This window comes from Macrobrachium rosenbergii, chromosome 13 (assembly GCF_040412425.1).
Source record: "Macrobrachium rosenbergii isolate ZJJX-2024 chromosome 13, ASM4041242v1, whole genome shotgun sequence".
Lineage (NCBI taxonomy): Eukaryota > Metazoa > Arthropoda > Malacostraca > Decapoda > Palaemonidae > Macrobrachium > Macrobrachium rosenbergii.
Window position 1 is genome coordinate 1,251,355 of NC_089753.1, and position 21,513 is coordinate 1,272,867.

The window sequence follows — 21,513 nt, forward strand, 5'->3', positions numbered from 1 at the left end:
AGCCCTTAAAGTATTGACTGGGCAAAGAGATAAATCTTGAGGAAGAGGGACAACCTTCCAAGGAGACAACCTATTCTGCGGGTCTTCGTTTTTTGCTAAAAAACTAGGATCTGGGGATAACAGAACTTCACCTGACGGGAGGAAATCAACATGATTAGATTCTCAAGAAAGAGCAGACAGTTCAGAAATTCTAGCCCCTGAGGCTAGACTTACTAAGAACAGAGTTTTCCTTAGCAGACTTGGATAAGAACATGAAAGATTATCAGTGTCTGATGCCAACCTAAGAACATCATTTAAGTACCAGGAGACCGTGTGTGGACAGGTTGCTGGTCTAAGGCGCGCACATGCTCTAGGTATTGATGAAAAATATGGGTCCGAAAGATTAATATTAAAGCCATGTAAAAATATTCTTTTTAAAGCAGATTTAGTTGTAGTAACAGTACTAGAAGCCAGACCCTTCTCGAATAATGACCTAAAGAAAGAGACTGCTAGGTTCGTGGTCATCTCATGAGCATTTGATTCTCTCAGAAACAAGGCTAATTTCTTAACTGCCGAGTCATACTGCCTGAGGGTAGATTCCCTTTTATCCGACTCAATAAATAATATATTAAGAGGGTCAATTTTGGCATCTTTAAGCGCTGCGTATTTCATGAAATCCATAAGTTAGGGCACTGGGAATTCTTGAGGAAGCTGACACAATCCGAGTTTGTACTATTTGTGTCAACTGTGGGTTGGGGATAGGTCTGGGAGTGAGCTTCAACTCTAGAAGTAAGGGAAACCAACTGCTTTTGGGCCAGTTGGGTGCCACCAGTGCTACTCGGCCTCTGAATGATCTCAGCTTGTGCAAAACTTTCATCAGCAAATTTACCGGGGGAAACAGATAGACCCTTTGCCACCTGTTCCAATAGATTGTCATTGCATCTGTGGAATAAGCCAGAGGGTCCAGATTGGGAGCTACGTAACAGGGAAGTTTGTGGTTGCTCTCTGTGGCAAACAGGTCTACCTGGAGACCCGGTACCTGAAGACAAATCCATGCGAACGACTTCTTGTCTAGAGACCACTCCGACTCCAGTGGGGTTGTCCTGGAAAGTGAGTCTGCAATGACATTCCGGACACCTGCCAGGTGGGTGGCTGACAGATGCCAACAATGTTTCCTTGCTAGGGAGAAAATCGCGATCATCACTTGATTGATATGACCTGACTTGGAGCCTCCTCTGTTCAGGCAATGTACTATAACTGCATTGTCTAGTACCAACCTGATGTGAATCTGTCTGGCCGGGCGAAGTTTCTTTAGCGTTAGGAACACCGCCATGGCTTCTAGGATGTTTATGTGGAACTGGCGGAACACTGTCGACCACGTTCCTTGGACTTTTCCGTGTTGGGAGTATCCCCCCCAACCGCTCAGGGAGGCGTCTGTAAGTATCACGAGAGACGGAGGGGGAAATTGGAGAGGCACTGACCTTGACAAGCTCTTGACTGTCGACCAAGGGCGAAGTCTTTTCCTCAAGATCTGGGAGATCAGAGAAAGTTTGTCTCTGCTCCGCCTGTTGGCTCGTTTCTGCCAAACCCTGTTTATGTCTTTCAGTTTGGTTTTCAGCAGCAAGTCTGTCACCGAAGCAAACTGAAGAGAGCCGAGTATCCTCTCCTGGGTACGGTGAGAGGCATGCTTGTTTCTGAGGAACTGTCTGGTAGCTTTGGCTATTTCTTTTCTCTTGGCTGGTGGCAAAGACAGTTTGTGAGTGCTGAGGTCCCAATGAATCCCTAGCCACTGGAATTGAGCTGCTGGGACTAAGCGTGATTTCTTCCTGTTTATTTGGAAACCGAGGTATTCCAAAAAATTTATAACTATATGGGTTGCTCTTTGACACTCTTTGGTACTGGGTGCCCAAATGATCCAATCATCCAGATACGCAGCCAACATGATCCCTTGGGACCGCAGCTCTTGAACGACTGTCTCTGCCAGTTTGGTAAAAATTCAGGGTGCGATGTTGAGCCCGAATGGCATGACCCTGAAGGAGTAGGCTTGTTTTCCTAGTCTGAATCCCAGGTAAGGGGAGAAGTTTCTCGCAATAGGGACGTGATAATATGCGTCTGTAAGATCTATAGAGGTGGTGACGGCCTCACGAGGAAGTAGGGTCCGTACCTGTGAGATTGTAAGCATGCGGAATTTGTCGCATTGAATGAATGAATTGAGGTGGGACAGGTCCAGAATTACTCTCCGGCTTGTCTGAGTCCTTCTTGAACACTGAACAGACGGCCTTGAAATTTCAAGTGTCTGACTTTCCTTGTTGCATTCTCCTGCAGGAGTTCTTCTGCAAAGTCCTGTAAGTCCTGGGAAGGGTGTTGAAGGAACCTGATTGGTGGGGGAGGCCCCTTGCACCAGCTCCAACCCAGGCCTTTCGAGACTATGCTGTGGGCCCACGGGCTGAAGGCCCAACGGTCCCTGAAGAGGTACAATCGCCCTCCTACCTGGGGTGTCTCATTGATTAGGGGAAGGTCTGCTACCTTTGGTCCCGCGGCCTCCCCTTCCTCGTGAGAGGGGCCTGGATGGTGCTCTACCTCTGTAGGCAGCTCTAGCCCTGCTTCCTCTTGCAAATCTGTTATAGCCTCGAAATGTTCCCGAGCTTTCAAATGAGGCGTTGAAAGCTGGGGACGTCACGAAAGTTGGTGTAGCGGAAGCATGTTGACTCGGCTGCACCAAAACAAACTGCTGTTGGGTTGCGCCTTAGATGTGGAGGGCTGCCCGACCTGTGAAACCGGAACAGCCTGAAGCACAGTTGGGGCTTGAGGTCTCTTAAAGCCCTGGAACCTCCTGAACCTCTTCCCTTTAGGTTGAGGGCCGGAGGTCTCGGAAAACTTCCTCTTAAAAGGAAGGCCCCAACGAGAACGAAGACTTTGGTTGGCTCTAGTAGCTTCAGCCATAACAGCATTGACCTCATCCTCCAGAAAAAGATTAGGTCCCCAGACAGAACTTTTTATTAGCCTATTAGGTTCATGTCTGATGGTGGTCTCCGTAAAGATGTGTTTTCTGCAATTTTGTCTGGCTACAACAAAGTCGTAAAGATCTGACTGGAAGGAAGCCAGAAAAGACTTTGTAACCACCTGAAACAAGGGCTCGTCATGATAGGCTAGAGATGTTACTTCTGACATAGTGACTGCGTGCAGGGAATGACCTAACCTGCACCTGGTTTCAAATTCTGTTTTGAGCAAAGCTTCTGGAATTCGAGGAAGGTGCTCACTGAACAAGGCAGAGGCACACTCAGGATCAAGCTTCCCTACTGTAAAAGTTGCCGGAGCTCCCAACCAACACTCTGAGTCTCCGGGAAAAAGGAGAGAGGTGGAATCCGTTTCCCGAGCTGAGGCATAAGGCTTGCCATCCAAACCCACTTGAAGAGTCAACTCCGCAATTTTAGTAGTGCAAGGAGTCGGAATGGCATTGCCAGTAGAGAACATCGTGAAAGACCCTTTGAAAGGAGTGAGCTTAGTGTTCTCGCACTCCCAACTAGTGAGAGCGCGCAACAGAGTAGATTGAGCCTGATCCTTTGGGAAGATAACCGTCTCCTTAGGGACCTTATCAGACCTAACCCAGGCTTCCTCCGTTAGCCTGGCGAAACCTGGATAGGGGGGAACTAAGTCGGGCGGGAAGAACTCCAGTTCCTCCAAGCAACGGGTGCCTAAACCTTTGATGGTCAAAGTGTCATTATGCAAGGGAGCATGTAAAGCCAGACGCCATGGGTTCCCTTTATCGAAGGGAGGTAGTTTGGAGGCATCCAGGACAACATGGGACTGGGGCTTTGCTCCGGACTGGATGAACCCGGAAATCAGACTTTCTTGGGCTTCCACCTTCTCTGTCAAAGATTGCATAGACTCTTCGGAAGACTTCAGGCTTGAAGCAATACCATCAAGCTTAGCGTCAACTTTAGAGTCGATCTTCTCCATCAAACGATTTATGAAGGCCTCAGAATCAAAGTCAGGCAGAGACTTAGCCTTCGAAATTCTGGATCTCGACCCCTTATGAGGGGGAGCAGCCTTAACTATTGGTGATACCGGTTTGGGAACCGGAGATGACAGAGAGGGAAGCCTTTGAGATTTAGAAGGTTTTGAGGAATCTTTCTTTTTCTGTGTTTTAACCTTGGGCCTGACAGATTGAGATCTGTCCCCAAGGTTGGCTGGATTCGGGAAACCCTGGAAAGAAGAGGATGAAGACGACGGTGAATTAAGAGACGGAACACACACACCAACCCCGCCTGTCTCACTTACCACCCTACCTTCAACCTGATGGACGTCAACTTCGACAATCATGGGTTCTGAATGTAAATTAATAGCCGCCACCTCTTCCGCTACTTCTCCGCACAGGGTGTCGTCTTGGGAGGATTGTGTATCCAGCCGAATCTTTTCAATGATCGGCGCGGCTAAGTCCTTTGGTAAGGCGGCGGAAATCCGGGCACCAGGGTAAAGAAGATTACATATCTCCTCTGAAAGGATGTACGGTTTACCGGCTGCCACATTCCTCCCGAATCCGCCGACCCAGGACTTCAGAGACGACAGTGCTGCGGTGCGGATTACAGGTTTAGCCTGGAAGAGAAGGCGGAGTTAATAAAAAATCCCTCCTGAAAGGAAGAGCTATAAGAGGTAATATAATCGAAAGAGACTACAAAATAGTCGACTCTCGACACTTACCGATTCATCGGACGCCAGTCCGTAAAGGGCGTAACAAATCTCGCACCCTTCTGGGTGCCAAACGATTCCATCCCCAACATGAACCGCACAGCCAGAGTGCGAGCGGCACACTTCGTGACCGAACGATTGATGGAGAATGGCCGAGCACCCAGGTTCTTCACAACGTACCATCTGTAAGTAGGAAGATGGTAAATGAGTACCATAAGAACAGGCGCCGCCGGAATAAGACCGGCGGCGAGAGAGATTGTTAATAACGTAAAATTAATACAAGGCAAAAAAGGGACGAATGTTTTTAAAATTATAAATAAGCGGAAACGTTATAATGTTCCGCCGTAGCGGATATTATAATGCTCCGCCGCCAGTCACTGATTTCACTGTATATACATTTATGGGAACGGAGTCCCCATGGCGGAGAAGGGGGAAAGGATATACCTCCCCAACAACCGCGGTTAATATCATCGTAGTGATAGAACAACGAAAAACAGAACTAGACCGGCGGAGATGAAAATAATAATAATAAAAACCCCGAATGTTATCATGCATACGAGGGACAATGTTCGACACATGAGCTGCCAACCGGATAGACATTGGAAGCAAGTCTACGAAACACCGCCCGGATGAAAAAGAGGGGGGTAGTGATATAATCCTGGTGGAACGACGACTGGACGAGGCAGCACTCTCCAGACGCTGACTATACCACCCAGGGGAGGGGGGAAACCAAACAACGATGAGCGGCTACCCCCCCCATACAGGGGGAAACGCACAGGTGACCTCACAAATCATATGACGATAACTGAACTGCATACACGAGAGAGGAAAGAGACCGTAGCCTACACTCCAAAACCCAAGCTTTGGACTAGACAGGGGGCCAGTGGGGTACGCCACTGTAATGGGGAGAGAAGGACCAAGGTCCTAGCTCAGCCAGCCACACAAGACTAGAACAAGCAGGGAGGGAGGAAAGTGAGGATTCCTCACGCTACAGGCACTCGTAAACAAGGCAAACCTAACCTCCCCAGCCTAATGGCTGAACAGGAGATAAAGGTAGCCTAAAACCGTGTAAGAGAACAGCACGTCTAGCCTAAGGCTAAAAAACTATATCTAAGATAACAATACAATAAAAACATTCGAAAGAGGACAACATATTAAAACACATATATAAAAGCATAAACGAATTGGCGAAAAGACAGGCCAAGACAGGCCGCAGCATCGGGTATAAGGATACCGTGTGTATCCCAAGATGGCCGCCAGAACGCCAAAAGGAATGCCACACTTAATCTAAAAATATAAATGTCATCCTGCCTTGTAGAAAGCAGCTAACATCATAAATAAATACTTCACACCAAGGAGAACATATTAAAAACTGGAGGGGGAGAGAAACTGATAAGAGGGACCCAAATTCTATTGTCAGAAAATGGGAGACCCACGGCCTAAATGATAATGGATAGGCAAAAACACTATCTCGTCCCCAACCAGCACTCGATGCAAAGTAAAATACATTTTCTCCACACAAACTCCAAATTATATGGAGTCAACAAAAACAAGGAGGAAAACACACAAAATAATATAAAAAATGTTGAGATTGAAGATCAAAATGTAAGAGGCAAACATGGAGCATACGCTGCATATGGCGCAGAGCTGCAAAACACTTAAAAAGAAAAATCGTAAGATAAAAACAAATTAAATTGCCTCTAAGACCAACAATCCAACCAGAATTAGTACTCAACTTAGATGGTGATAAAACCTTGGTGGAAGACATGATGAGCTGCCAAAAAGAAAATACGATCGCACACAGAACAGAACGAGGTGTAAACACGATCGCTGCTAAAATTGGAATGACGTGTCAGTCTCGTGATGACGCCTACTTGGCGGTCGGGTGAGTATTCCGAGTTACAAGTTTGTAACGGCTCATCCAATTTGGGTCTTTGAGAATTGAGAAGTCTATTGGACGAAGGCCTGTGGAAGCGTAATAGCTCACCCCTGGTATATATCGACATCTGTATGAGATGATCGAACTGGAGGTAGTAACTCCAGCATCCTACATAGCTTTTTTCTCTGGTATATATAGCAATCTTAAACCTAAAAATGTGCTAATTGGAACCAATTTCACTGGCTGACACAGATCGACCCAGAAAAGGACACAATAGAGAAATGCCACTTTATCAGGTTCCAGGGGAGGCTTTTCAGTGTTCCAAAGAGGGACTCTCAGGAAAGGAGAGTCATTCTGGACCTCTCTGTCCTCAACAAAGCAATAAACTGTCCCTAATTCAAAATGCTGATGATAGATCAGATAAGACATACCTTGCCAAAGGACAGCTACACCTCTTCTATCGACTTGAAAGATGCATATTGGCACATTCCAATCCAGCCTCATTTTCGCCAGTATCTAGGATTCGTCTGAGTCGCCAGTTGTACAGATTCAAAGTGATGCCATTCGGCCTCAATGTAGCACCCAGAGGGTTCAGACCTTGCAGGACTTCGGGTTCCTAATCAACTGGGAAAAGTCACGGCTGAAGCCAGAAAAGAAGTTCAGATGGCTAGGCCTACAATGGTGTTTAGAAAGCGGAAAGCTAGCCCTACCAGGAGACCTCCAGGAGGTCAATAGTAGGTCAGGTAATAGGTTCAAAAAAGCCAAGACTTTTTCCAGAAGGAACCTAGAAGTGCTGCAGGGCAAACTACTATTTGCATCAATAGTAGATCCAGTCTTGAAAACGACTTTGAAGGATTTGAACCGGATTCTCATTTTAAAGGCAAACAAATCATTCAGAGACCACAAGGTCCCGATGAAAAGGAGGTGCAAGACAGTGCTCAAACCGTGGGCATCGAATCAGGCCCTGAAATCTTCTGTCCGGATAGTCCCGAAACCAGTCTCAGTGACCATTCATACGGATGCTTCAGCGAAGGAAGCATGTTGGGGGGACACTCAGATCAGAACAGTGTGTCCGGAAAGTGGTCAGGAGCCCTCAGATCTTGCCATATCAGTATCAAAGAAATGATGGCAGTGCTCCTGTCACTCAAGGGACTGAAACCCAAGAGGAGATCTCACATTCAGTTGTTCATATCAACAAGCCGGTGGTACAATGCTTGAAGCATGGGGATCAAGGTCAAAGTCACTGAATCATATAGTGCTGGGGATCATGAGATTAGCTCAGGTGAAGAAATGGTCTCTGTCAGCATCCCACCTTGCAGGAGCTCAGAATGTCCTAGCGGACTCCCTCTCCAGATTCAAAGCCCAGGAAGGGGAGTGGGAACTGGACAGCCTGTCATTCAGCGGGATCCTCCAAGATCACCCATATCTTCAGGTAGATCTGTTCGCAACACGCGACAATCACAAATTACCGAATTTTGTCACCCCCATCACGACCTTCGAGCAGTGGCCAGAGACGCTTTCGCTGGACTAGAACCTGCTGGGGAACATTTATCTGTTTCCCCTAACGAATTTATTAATGAAAGTAGTACAACTCCTCAAGGAGTTCAAGGGAAGGGGAGTAGTGATTGCTCCAACGTAGCCAAACAGCCCTTGGTTTCCAACCTTACAGAAACTGACTTTTCATCACAAGCCACTACATCTTCCTATTCTTTCTCAGCAGGTTCAAGGGATAACTGTCTACGCCTCCTCCTTTCTGACGAAAAGCTTTCATGTGTGGACTTTCTCAGATCTCTGTCCTTCATGGAATGGTCACCTGAAGTCAGGGAATTCTTAATCACTAATATTAAGGGAAAATCCGCCAAACAGTATCAGCCCGTGTGGAACAAATTTGTCTCATTTGTTAGGGACCGTAAACCAACTACCATCGATAATAACTTCGTGGGGGAGTTCTTTGTGTTTGTATTTGACGCAAAAAAGTTGGCTCCCTCCACTATTAAAAATCACAAGGCAGCCCTTTAAGGTACGGATTCGGAGTAGAGGTGCATTCAGAAGTGTTTGAAATAATGATGAAATCAATGGCTCTCCGCAGGCCGAGTGAACAACCATGTGAATTATCATGGGATATAGTTATAGTCCTAGCTGCTCTGAACAGACGTTCAGACAATAATACGAAATTTTTGTTAGAAAAAACGTTGTTTTTAGTGGGCCTGGTGAGGGGAGCCAGATCAGCGGAGACCCATGCGCTAAAAAGAGGAGATCAGTTTTGTTCTTTCGGAAAGTATAAAGTAACTTTTTCATTCAGAGATTTTTTAGCTAAAAATGAGAATCCATTTCATAGACGGAAACCCATAGTTATCCCTCCTTTGCCCTCTAATCCGAAGCTGTGTCCAGTGGCCACAGTGAAAAAGTACCTTGATCGCACCAACCATATCAAGCAAGGGCCCCTCTCTTTTTGGTACCAAACGAAAGCACCCCACTTTGCCTAGAAAGCCTCAGAACCAGCATTTGTAAGTTAATTGTAGATCTATGCCCAGGATCAGACCCAAAGTCACATGACCTCCGTAAGTACGCAGCCTCACTTGCCTTTTTTGGTAACTTTAGTATGGAGGACGTATCCAAGTACACGGGGTGGTCTGGGCATGGAGTGTTTGTCAAACAAAACAAATGTGAGGTGTCCAGACTGCATGCATATCCCTCGGCAAAGTCGTAGGCATGAGATAAGGACGCCCGGAAGGTGAATTGGCTGGCAAGAGGAACTCTTCCTTTAAAGAGAGTGAGTGTTTTAAAAACCGGTAGGTTGTTTTTTCCTATTACAGTCTATTTCTTTTGCTCTTCACCAATACACAGTCTCTTCGGAGACAGCTTAAAGGGTGGGCTGTTACAGCCGTAAAGGGAAAGGATTTTAGATTTCGGTTTGAACCCAAGGGAAGCGAAAAAGCTTTTTTGGTTAGGGATAGTGGCTAAAAGTCCATCCTCCCTGTCAAATGATGTTTGACGGCTTTATAAATATACAAAAAAGCCTCTTTAACCCTTTCATATCTGTATAGTTATCACATCACTGAGGGTACATGAGTCCCGATGTGTCTGGGAGCGCTCGACAGTGCGAAAAAATAAATATTTAAAAAATTCAGCAAAAATAGAAATTTTATGCCAACAACGTTCATTTTGCTGTCCTTTTTTTCTAAATGTTTATATGTTATGGTGGAATAGTCAGAATAAGAGTCCCAGCCCTCTAAATACGAAAAAATGTGAGTTATTTAACGAAAAAAAATAAAATTCTTTACTTATTCTTATATTTTCGTTCGTAACCCAAAAACTATGAAAGTCAGACGAATGAATTATTTTTTATGAGAAAGCCAATAAAATTCCCTAAATATTGACATATAAAACAATGGAAAATGAATAAGTCCAGTTGGTGAAAAAATTGATAGAAAAGATGGTGAGAAACAGAGCGCTCTGCCGGGCCTATGGTGAGAATTATCGCTAGAAAAAATTTTTTTTGAAGAGCCCTATCTCGGTTATTTTTCATAGAAACTACTTTGTAAATATACGAAAAAGTAGAGGAAAAGTTGAAGAATAAAGGGAAAGTCAAGAAAAATGGCTTTGGTAACGGCAACAGTTTCATTTTGACGTTAAAAATTGGTCAAAACGAAAAAAAAAGTTAACGTCAACATTATTGTTCGTAGCTCAAAAACTATAACAGTTAGGCGAATTAATTATTTTTTATGAGAAAGCCAATAAAATTCCCTAAATATTGACATATAAAACAATGGAAAACGAATAAGTCCAGTTGGTGAAAAAATTGATAGAAAAGAGGGTGAGAAACAGAGTGCTCTGCCCGGCCTATGGTGAGAATTATCGCTAGAAAAATTTTTTTTTGAAGAGCCCTATCTCGGTTATTTTTCATAGAAATTACTTTGTAAATATACGAAAAAGTAGAGGAAAAGTTGAAGAATAAAGGGAAAGTCAAGAAAAATGGCTTTGGTAACGGCAACAGTTTCATTTTGACGTTATAAATTGATCGAAACAAAAAAAAAAGTTACTGTTTTCAACATTATTGTTCGTAGCTCAAAAACTATAACAGTTAGGCGAATTAATTATTTTTTATGAGAAAGCCAAGAAAATTCTCTAAATATTGACATATAAAACAATGAAAAACGAATAAGTCCAGTTGGTGAAAAATTGATAGAAAAGTGGGTAAGAAACAGAGCGAGCTGCCAGGCATACGGTGAGAATTATCGCTAGACATTTTTTTTTAAGAGCCCTACCTCGGATTTTTTCATAGAAATTACTTTGTAAATATACAAAAATGTAGAGGAAAGGCTGAGGAATAAAGTGAGAGTCAAGAAAAATGGCTTTGATAACTGCAACAGTTTCATTTTGACGTTATAAGCTGTTCAAACGAAAAAAAAGTTACCATTGTCAACATTATCGTTAAAGCTCAAAAGCTATAACAGTTAGGTGAATGAATTATTTTTATGAGAAAGCCAAACAAAATTCTCTAAATATCGATATATATGATAATGAAAAATGAGATTCAGAGCCCTGCCTAAAATCCAGATGTCTCTTATGTGATGCACTAACGAATTTCCGCTAGTTTTACCGTAAAAACTTTGCGAAAGCATGTTGGAAACTGTTCTCGATTGATGTCGCTGTATGTAAACAGCCACACGTGTTTACCCAACCTCGCATTTACATGGTCTCTGACAGAAGTGTGGCCTGCCAGGCCTGCGTGGGTGCCATCAGCTGATGTCATTGTGAGAATTTTAGGATGCACAGTAGAGGAACTAAAAATTTCATTGTTTCAATAATATAATCCTACATTTTATAAAAAAATGTAAGATACGAGAGAAAACGGGGTAGGATCAGCTGATTTCATTGTGAGAAATTTACTATGCCAGGGAATTGCGCATGCGCAGTATAGGGACTGCTTGCCTGGCGTATCGATGCCTGAGTTACACGGTCCAAGGTATGCTTTAGCCTATGGAAACCACCGTCCGAAAATAAAAAAATTTACCCCTACCACACGTACGAAAAATGTCGGTAAATTTTACGTAAAATTACGTCAGTCAGAAAAGAAGGGGGGTAGGGGGTTTTGCGTAATATTACGTCAATTGGACAGGAATGGGTTAAAATGTTCTCTGGTACACCTGCATGAGGCTCTCACAGCTCCCTTTGACTAAAAAAGGGGGTTTGAACCCGAAGGGAAATGAAAACCCTATTTTTAGTCTGGGAGCCGCGAGAGCCTCAGACCCTCCCAGTTAGCATTAAGTATATTGGGTTATGCCCACCCCTTCATTTGCAGGGAGCATAACCTTTTAGGAGGCGCGGCTATTCCTACATTGGGTTGGCAATATGCGCATGCGCAGTAGATGCGTAGTCGTGTTTTGACCCGATTCATTCGAACTAGCCACGGAAGTGCAAACGGAAAGGTGTAACCAGTGGAGATGTTTAGCCATGAATTGATTCATCAATGCGGCGGATAGGGGGTCAAAGTGCAGACCCCCCAAGACCTGATATCCTATCACAATAGTGACAAGCTTCCGTTAACCGGAATGAATACATGCCAACCCTGTGCTATAAGTTCTCTGATATGGGATTTAGCCGGGGCGCTGCCTAAGCCAGACGTAACTGCATGAGGCTCTCACGGCTCCCAGACTAAAAATAGGGTTTTCATTTCCCTTCGAGTTCAAACCCCGTTTTATCTGAGGCCTTGTCATTTTCCTCCATCAGTCATGACAGAGATAGAGGAACAGTGTGGGGTGTTAGAATAAGCTGGTGTGATTGAATCAAGTGAGAGTGAGGAAATAACCCAACTATACCTGTGAAGAAGCCTGATGGAAATTTGAGGATGTGTACTGATTATAGTAAGGTGAATGAAGTCACTGTGAAAGATCATTTTCATATGTTTATAGTGTCTGAACATGTGTATAATTTGAATGGAATGAAAGTGTTTATTAACTTGGATCTGGTGAGGGGGCATTGCCAGATGCCAATAGCTGAAGAAAGTCGACCTGTGACAGCTTTTTCGACAAGCTGTAAACATTATCAGTTTAAGAATTTGAGTTTTGGCTTGGATAATGACCCTCCAGCTTTCAAAAGTGCTATGTATAGGCAGTCCCCAGTTATCGGCGGGCTTGGTTATCGGTGATCTGGTTTTTCGGAGCTTGCCTAATGACAAAAATCAGCGATTTTTAGCACCGACATGCGCCAATTTCCGCTTATCGGCACCGATAATCGGGTATTGGCACTGATACACACCTAACAGAGGCGCCAATCTCTGGTTATCGGCGTCAATAAGTGCCAAAAATTGCCAATTTTGCTTATTGGCGATTTTCCCTCATCGCCACTCCATTGGAATGGAACCCCTGCCGATAACTGGGGACTGCCCGTATGGGTTAATGAATGAGTTTCCAAAACAGCAGGTGACTGTGTTTTTTAATATTTTAATTTTTGAGTAAGATGCTGAAGAGATTGTGGACATAGTGAATGCATGGTTACAAAAGCTTGACAAGGTTAGACAGGAAGGTAAAACTGGCTAGGTGTGAATGGTTTACGAATGAAGTAGAATTTTTAGGTTATGTAGTGATTCAGGGATGGAGAAGAGTGAGAAGTCTGTAAGTAAAGTAAGGGAGTTTCCCAGGTCTAGGCAGTTCATGAGTTGTGTGGAAATTTTGGTTTGATTGAGTTTGGGAGAAAGTTTCTAAGAGATTGCTCAGGGATCGACTAGCTGTTAAAACAGTGGATTGGGAAGAGGATAACTATGGAGCTAAGGTGGGATCAAAGAATGATAGACGCATATGAGAGGTTGAAAGAGAAGTAATTAATGACACTGAGTTGGGATAACCAACCCCCCGATTATAGTCAGAGCATAAAAATTCTTGAAGTGTATACTGAAGCTCATGGTTATTCAGGACTGCACTGCATTACTGTTGTATTTTGCTCATGCATTTTTTACTGTTTACCATACTGTACAGGCTACAGTATGGTAAATGGAAGAGGGTTGGGAAGAAATCTGACTTATAATACAATTTAATAAATAGTTTAAAGGGCATCTGACTTTTGTAAACTAGGGAGTGTCTGTGAGGAGGTGGTCCTTCATAAAATTAAACTTTCTAAGTGGATACAAGCCACTTACCCCACCTTCTGAGTCTGGTGCTGAAATAAATTTGTTTATCAATAGTACCTTGCGATGGATAAAAGAAAATTAACATGACTCTTACTTATCATACTACTTGCTTAGCAAAACAAGCTGAAAATGGTGTTTGGGTTCAAATGCAGTGGACAGCTTCCCTGGGTCCAAGGAAGCATTTACCAAGAACATGAAACAAGAATTCTTTCAACCTATTATAAGAACTTAGCATTTGGCAACTCATGCTTTTAGTGGTATTCAAAGGTAAGTGAAATAAAAGGTTTGCCTGGTGTATCAGGACTATTAAACTGACAACAATATGAAAATTAAAGATCAAACACCAATAAACTTCTAAATAAAACTTAGATATACCTATAAATGATAATATGCCTAACTTATTAATGACAATAGTTTGCTACCTTGTTAATATGTAATAAAGAAAAAAGAAGAGCCTTACCTTCGTGTGTACGATCCAATGGTTCAGCCACACCAAATGTGAAAGGAAAAGGGTCATTTATTCTAAGGCTCAAAAAGTATTCTAGCAACTTCACTATTAGCTTGGACCATTCAAGCTGATGGGTTGTTGCACATACATCATCTCTACTGTTGATGAAGGTAAGGGTACGGTCCTCTCGTAAAGCATATTCCTCAATGAAACTGGGAGATGACAAAGTGTCAAGGAAGCTCTCCTTACTTAAAGTAAGCCACTTTTCGGCAAAATTAAGGGCATTGTAAACCCAACAACTAGGGGAACCCACCAAAAATGGGATGGTAGGATCTCTTTCAAATATCTGATGCAAACTTGAATGTGACTCCTGGGAGTTCATGTCAGCACAGACTGCTTGCTGTGGTATGATGGGAGCCACAAAAAGAGCTGAACCAATTCCTATTTTCTTAGCAGCTTTAGATACGAAATCAAATGCTGACTTTACAACAGTTTTGACCAGCTGACTGTCTGTAACATCCCGTAATGTATAGTTTTTGCTAACAAAAACAGGCAGAGGGCTTCTACATTTAGGTGTAGCAACTGAGCATTTGGACTGTGCATTTTTCACAGGATATGCAATAGCAGTAACCCCAGTCACCACACACCAAAGAGTTCTTGTTGGCCATTTTTCCATTAAATGATTCATCACAGTCAGTCCTACTTCATCAAAATCCATAGTTTCCTCATAAAATGTCACAGGCATTTCATGTACTAAGGACTGTAGTAGCCTAGTGTGCTTTGTGTGACCCACAACAATCACTTGGTCAAACATACTTCGAACAGCTAACCATTTATTCAAAGTTTCCTTTGGATAGTATGAGTTTAGCACCAGAGTGAAGAAGTTATTCATTACACTATACCACTCATGAGACACTGAGGAGCAATTTACATACTTCGAGGAACTTTCCACTTTAAAAGTTTCAATCACAGAAGCATCAAGAAACTTTTGTAATTTCCAACATGCTAAGGTAATCCATTTGCTGCAGAACTCATTATACATATTATCAAGGACATGGTAATATTGTTCGGTTACAAAAGTTGAACCTTGACCTGCATACCAATGTAGCTGTTTATGACTTAGATCACCAGACTTTACAATAAGTGCTGGCATTGGAATGGCCAGAGCTACAACTCCAGAAAAACCTAGAGTGGCTTGGGAGACTCTAACACAATTGTCAGTTACTTGCAATATCTCATCTATTACACAACGATAATCATCATGTTCTAAGTTCCAAAGGGGACATATGTGAGTGATAGGCACTTCACAGTGCTTGCAACGCTTGTCAGGTTCTTTAGTTACTAGGTCAAAAATGCCTGCTACCAACAACCATAAACCATTGTTGCCAACATCTTCCTTGTTCTTCTGAATAACATCAACAACAGTCTCTATGGATAGAAAGTCATCACAAATCACTTTAACCTGTAAAAAGAAAAATCTTAAATCAAAAATAAGTATTTTTATACAAATAAATTTTAAAAATAATTTTATTTTTCCTAGACTTACAAACCAGAGCCTTTTATACAGGAGTATTCCTCAGTGCAAGCTGGAATCAGTTCTTGAAACTTGGTAAAACAGAAGTTAACTGGAGGTCAAGTTGGGGGGGAACGAGTGGGGGAATACCTTTTCTCAACTGCTGTCACTATGCACATTTTCCTTTGGCATCAGAGAAAGTTGGGCAGCTGACATGAGAAATATGATAAATGGCCCTGGTTTGTATGCCTAAGAAACATACTACTGTAATTACTTTTAAATTTAGTGTTTTGTTCATACAGGAACTACAAACCATCGCCTTTTATCCAAGACACTTACTCCTTAGGTGGGATATTGTCTCCATCAACTAATGAGAGAATGAAACCCAACCAGATATGTCAAATTCCCAGTCATGTACTGTGAGCTGTGAACAACAATTCTTGTAACCTCCTACAAGGTCTGTCATAGAGATTCCAAAGAGGTAGAGACCAGGGTCTGAGTGAAAGTGTTTGGTCTTGCTCAAGTAGGGAATCCTTGGAGAACCAATTGCAAACCCTGTTAGGGTTATATAAGTTACAAGGTACCTACATCTGGCTGATACCATTGATGGGTTCTGAATATTGCTCTTCACAAACATGCACACACACACACACACACACACACACACACCCACAAACACACACACACCTTTAAAATGAAAAGCAAATGGAGTCTCATCTTCTCCAATGAGGCTCTAAGACTGGTTGCCTGATTGTAATCACCTGCATCTATGATCCAGCATGCACTTGGTCTGAAATGCTTCCCCACAGAGAGAAAAAGAAGAAAGGGGGAGAGAAGCCAGTTACTCTACCATTCAAACCCAGCATTATGCCCTACAAGTACCTTAGGCAAGAATTTTTTATGTCTGAAGGGAGCTGAGTGATCACACAATTTGCTGAGCACCTACCACAGGTCCCAGAAAGAAAGTGTCTGGGAACCTGTGGGTAACATCCCTCAGGTAAAGAGGTAACTGTCATAGAGATTCCAAAGAGGTAGAGACCAGGGTCTGAGTGAAAGTGTTTGGTCTTGCTCAAGTAGGGAATCCTTGGAGAACCAATTGCAAACCCTGTTATGGTTATATAAGTTACAAGGTACCTACATCTGGCTGATACCATTGATGGGTTCTGAATATTGCTCTTCACAAACATGCACACACACACACACACACACACACACACACACACACACACAAACCACACACACACCATTAAAATGAAAAGCAAATGGAGTCTCATCTTCTCCAATGAGGCTCTAAGACTGGTTGCCTGATTGTAATCACCTGCATCTATGATCCAGCATGCACTTGGTCTGAGAAGCTTCCCCACAGAGAGAAAAAGAAGAAAGGGGGAGAGAAGCCAGTTACTCTACTATTCAAACCCAGCATTATGCCCTACAAGTACCTTAGGCAAGAATTTTTTATGTCTGAAGGGAGCTGAGTGATCACATAATTTGCTGAGCACCTACCACAGGTCCCAGAAAGAAAGTGTCTGGGAACCTGTGGGTAACATCCCTCAGGTAAATAGGTAAAGGTGGTCTGATAAAACACCTGCTCTCATTACCAGTTACTAAAACGTTACTTCGAAATGCCAGGGGTAGTTCCATGGCCCCCAGCTTAGTAAATTTTCATCCAACTGCCCACTCCACTGGAAGCATAGTAAGCATGTCTGACTGCATCATAATAACAGAAAGGGTTCCTAGCCAATGACATTTTTGTTTGTCATTACTATCATAGACAGGCCAACCCTCTGGCTTAAGAGGCTGGGTTAAAAAGTTTGTCATTACTATCATAGACAGGCCAACACTCTGGCCTAAGAGGTTGGGTTAAAAAGTTTGTCATTACTATCATAGACAGGCCAACACTCTGGCCTAAGAGGTTGGGTTAAAAAGTTTGTCATTACTATCATAGACAGGCCAACACTCTGGCCTAAGAGGTTGGGTTAAAAAGTTTGTCATTACTATCATAGACAGGCCAACACTCTGGCCTAAGAGGTTGGGTTAAAAAGTTTGTCATTACTATCATAGACAGGCCAACACTCTGGCCTAAAAGGTTGGGTCCTCCTTAGGTAGCTTTTACAGCTAACACCTCGCATAGAATTCTCCCTTTATCCCTACCACCTGCAAGGTCCCAAAGAAAGGACTGAAAGCTCTTGTATCTCTCATCAGAGGCCAATGAGTTCTGGGTTTCTGCCACAAAACCAGGAACTATAAAAAAAACAACAGATATTCCAACACTCTGAGTAATAGGCAAAAAGGTGAAGTTACTTACTAATACTGAATTCACTGAGGCTATGGCTAGCAGGAAGGCATTCATGAGTGTGAGACCTTAGTCCAAGGCCTCTCTCAGGGGCTTAGACAGCATCTGAGTTAGGCTGTGGAGGGTGAAAGCCACGTCCCACCAAGGAGGGCACGACTGCTCAAAGCTGCTCATGAGCACAGACAGGTCAGTCAAAAGAGATATCTCTATGCCATTCAGTTTGAAGGCCTGCCTCAGGTTAACCCTTAAATGCCGAGCCTCTATTTACAAAAACGTCTCCCGTATGCGGTTATGTTTGGTGAGTTAGCGCCCAAGCGGAAAAAGTTTTTTCAAAAATCACAGCACGCTTAGTTTTTAAGATTAAGAGTTCATTTTGGCTCATTTTTTTGTCATTGCCTGAAGTTTAGTATGCAACCATCAAAAATGAAAAACATATCATTATCATATATAAATATTGGAATATATGACAGCAAAAAAAAAAAACTCATATAATTGTATACAAATCACGCTGTAAGCACAATGGTTAAAGCTAATGAGTTAATTTTTTTTTAGTTGTACAGTATTGTACACTAAATTGCAATGATTTTGGTATATAACAAATTCTAAAACGATCAAAGCAACACAGAGAAAATATTATCACAAAATGATGCATGAATTAAATGTAACGCATCAAAGGAAGTAAAAAAATGTTTTTAAAAATTCACCATAAATCAAAAAATTGTGCTAGAGACTTCCCGTTTGTTGAAAAATGAAGCTAATTGATTGAATATTACTAGACTGTAAGTGTTTTTAGCTTACAATTGCAGTTTTCGACCATTTCGGTCGCGTTAAAAGTTGACCGAAAAGTCAATTTTTTCTATTTATCGTGATTTATATGAAAATATTTCAAAACTTTATGTAACGACTAATATAAAACGGTGCAAATATTACAACAACGAGACAAAAGAATTTCTGAGATGTTAACCGACTTACACAGCGCAGACGTAAGGAAAATGTTTTTTCAAAATTCACCATAAATGGAAATATTGTGCAAGAGACTTCCAATTTATTGCAAAATGAAGGTAAATGATTGAATATTACTAGAATGTAAGAGTTTTACCTTACAATTGCGTTTTTACCATTTCGGTCGAGTTAAAGTTGACCTGAGGTTGAAATTTTGGCAGTTATCGTGATTTATGTGAAAATATTTCAAAACTGATAAAAGCTACAACCATGAGCTATCTTCTGTTGTATTCTACATGAAATTGCACACATTTTCATATATAAAAGTTTATGTAACGACTAATGTAAAAACGATGCAAACATTACGACAACATGACGAAAAGAATTTCTGAGATGTTGGCCGAGTTACTGCGCGCAGAGATGTAAGGAAAAAGTTTTTTTTCAGAAATTCACCATAAATCAAAATTTTTGTGCTAGAGACTTCTAGTTTGTTGAAAAATGAAGGTACATGATTGAATATTACTAGAATGTAAGAGTTTTAGCTTATAATTGCATTTTTTTACCATTTTGATCGAGTTAAAGTTGACCGAAGCTCGAAATTTTGGCAGTTATCGTGATTTATATGAAAATATTTCAAAACTGATAAAAACTAAAACCATGAGTTATTTTCTGTTGTATTCTACATGAAATTGCGCACATTTCCATATATAAAACTTTATGTAACGACTAATATAAAACAGTGCAAACATTACGACAACGTGACGAAAGAATTTCTGGCATGGACGTAAGGAAAAAGTTTTTTTCAAAAATTCACCATAAATCGAAATATTGTGCTAGAGACTTCTAGTTTGTTGAAAAATGAAGGTACATGATTGAATATTACTAGAATGTAAGAGTTTTAGCTTACAATTGCGTTTTTTGACCATTTCGGTCGAGTCAAACTTGACCGAAGGTTGAAATTTTGGCAGTTATCGTGATTTATATGAAAATATTTCAAAACTGATAAAAGCTACAACCATGAGTTATTTTCTGTTGTATTGTACATGAAATTGCACATATTTTCATGTATAAAACTTTATGTAACGGCTAATATAGAACAGTGCAAAAATTACGACAAAATGACGAAAGAATTTCTCTGAAATTTTCGACCGAGTTACCGCGCGGGCGTAAGAAAAGTTTTTTTCAAAAATTCACCATAAATCGAAATATTGTGCTAGAGACTTCCAATTTGTTGCAAAATGAAGGTACATGATTGAATATTACTAGAATGTAAGAGTTTTTGCTTACAATTGCGTTTTTCGACCATTTCGGTCGAGTCAAAGTTGACCGAAGGTTGAAATTTTTTGTACTCGATGTACAGTACGTCCACTTGGCACCCAACAGACAATTTTAGTCGACGTATGATACGTCCAGTAGGCGTTTAAGGGTTAAGCAACAGCCTTCACCACAGAGACTGAGAGGAGCTTGTCTCAATGCAGGTATATGACAAATTCCAAAACCCAGTAGACTGAGACTCCGACTGAAGGGAAACCCACTCTGTGACACAAATCACAGAAGATGGCTCACTTCCCATGGTAAAGTTAGATGAAGATTTTCAGAAATACTCAGACACCTCCAGCACAGTCCTGCTAGAAAAGTTTACCTCTCATAGGAGATGTTGGATAACCTCAAGCATTTGGCAGCTTCAACTTAGCAGTCAACTCCTACATGCCGGAGACCTCTCATGAGAATAGAAGAGAACCTTACCACCATTATCAACTTTCACAGGTCCTATGACAAACCCCAGATGATTATGACGATATAGCAATACTTTCATTTTCTAGTACATGAGATGAAACTCTTAGGAGAAGTAATAATCCTCTCATCTTCCTTTGCCCCAGCCCTCCAGAATCTGTTTCAATACCTGCACAGAGAGAGAGAGAGAGAGAGAGAGAGAGAGAGAGAGAGAGAGAGAGAGAGAGTGTGTGTGTGTGTGTGTGTGTGTGTGTGTGTGTGTGTGTGTGTGTGTGTGTGTGTGTGTGTGTGTGTCCTGCAAGGCAAAAGCTCGCCAAACCTAACCAAGGACACTGAAATGATGACCAAACCAGCTATAATACCTTAAAATATGATCTGCTGCCCTGAAATTCCATCTGCAGACTCAGTGACAGTGACAAAGACTACTCTTGAAAAGCCTGTTACAAAGACTGCCCATCCTGGACAATTTCAAAGTTTCAAGCCACTGGGAAAGCTGAGGAATCTCAATTGCCACTACTGCCACCTTAGAGACAAAGAATAACTGTCAAATGGTCACCATCCCAAAGAGTAGAAAGACAACTGACTTCTAGCTACTGGACCCAGCAGAACAACTAATGGAAACTGTCACACATAAGTACTTGATCTCCCTGCCAATGGGGCCCACTGGAAGCAAGGTGATCCATCATGAAATTTAAACACCCAATCAGCAAGTCATCACTTTAACCCTTAGTGGACAGATCCCCTCATGGGCGGATCTAAAACAGGATTTGGGTGGTGGATGGATCCCGAGTAATATTAATATTACGTGCCATATGATTTGGCTGTATCGAGCGGGAAAGTGTTTCCATCACTTCAACGGCCCATAAATGGGCGTCTCAGGGAGATCAGTATTGTTCTTGACTTGATG

The 21,513-nt window shown here is 42.1% G+C and overlaps 1 protein-coding gene across 5 annotated transcripts in view; it reads right to left on the bottom strand.

Moving 5' to 3' along the window:
- The window catches only part of LOC136844855 (uncharacterized), an 855,665-nt gene that overhangs the window by 522,581 nt on the left and 311,571 nt on the right, over positions 1-21,513 (bottom strand). For all 5 annotated transcript variants that reach the window (XM_067114093.1, XM_067114090.1, XM_067114092.1 and 2 more), the window contains exon 5: positions 14,137-15,586. In XM_067114093.1, the coding sequence (XP_066970194.1) occupies positions 14,137-15,586 (1,450 nt within the window). The remainder of the gene's footprint in view (positions 1-14,136; positions 15,587-21,513) is intronic.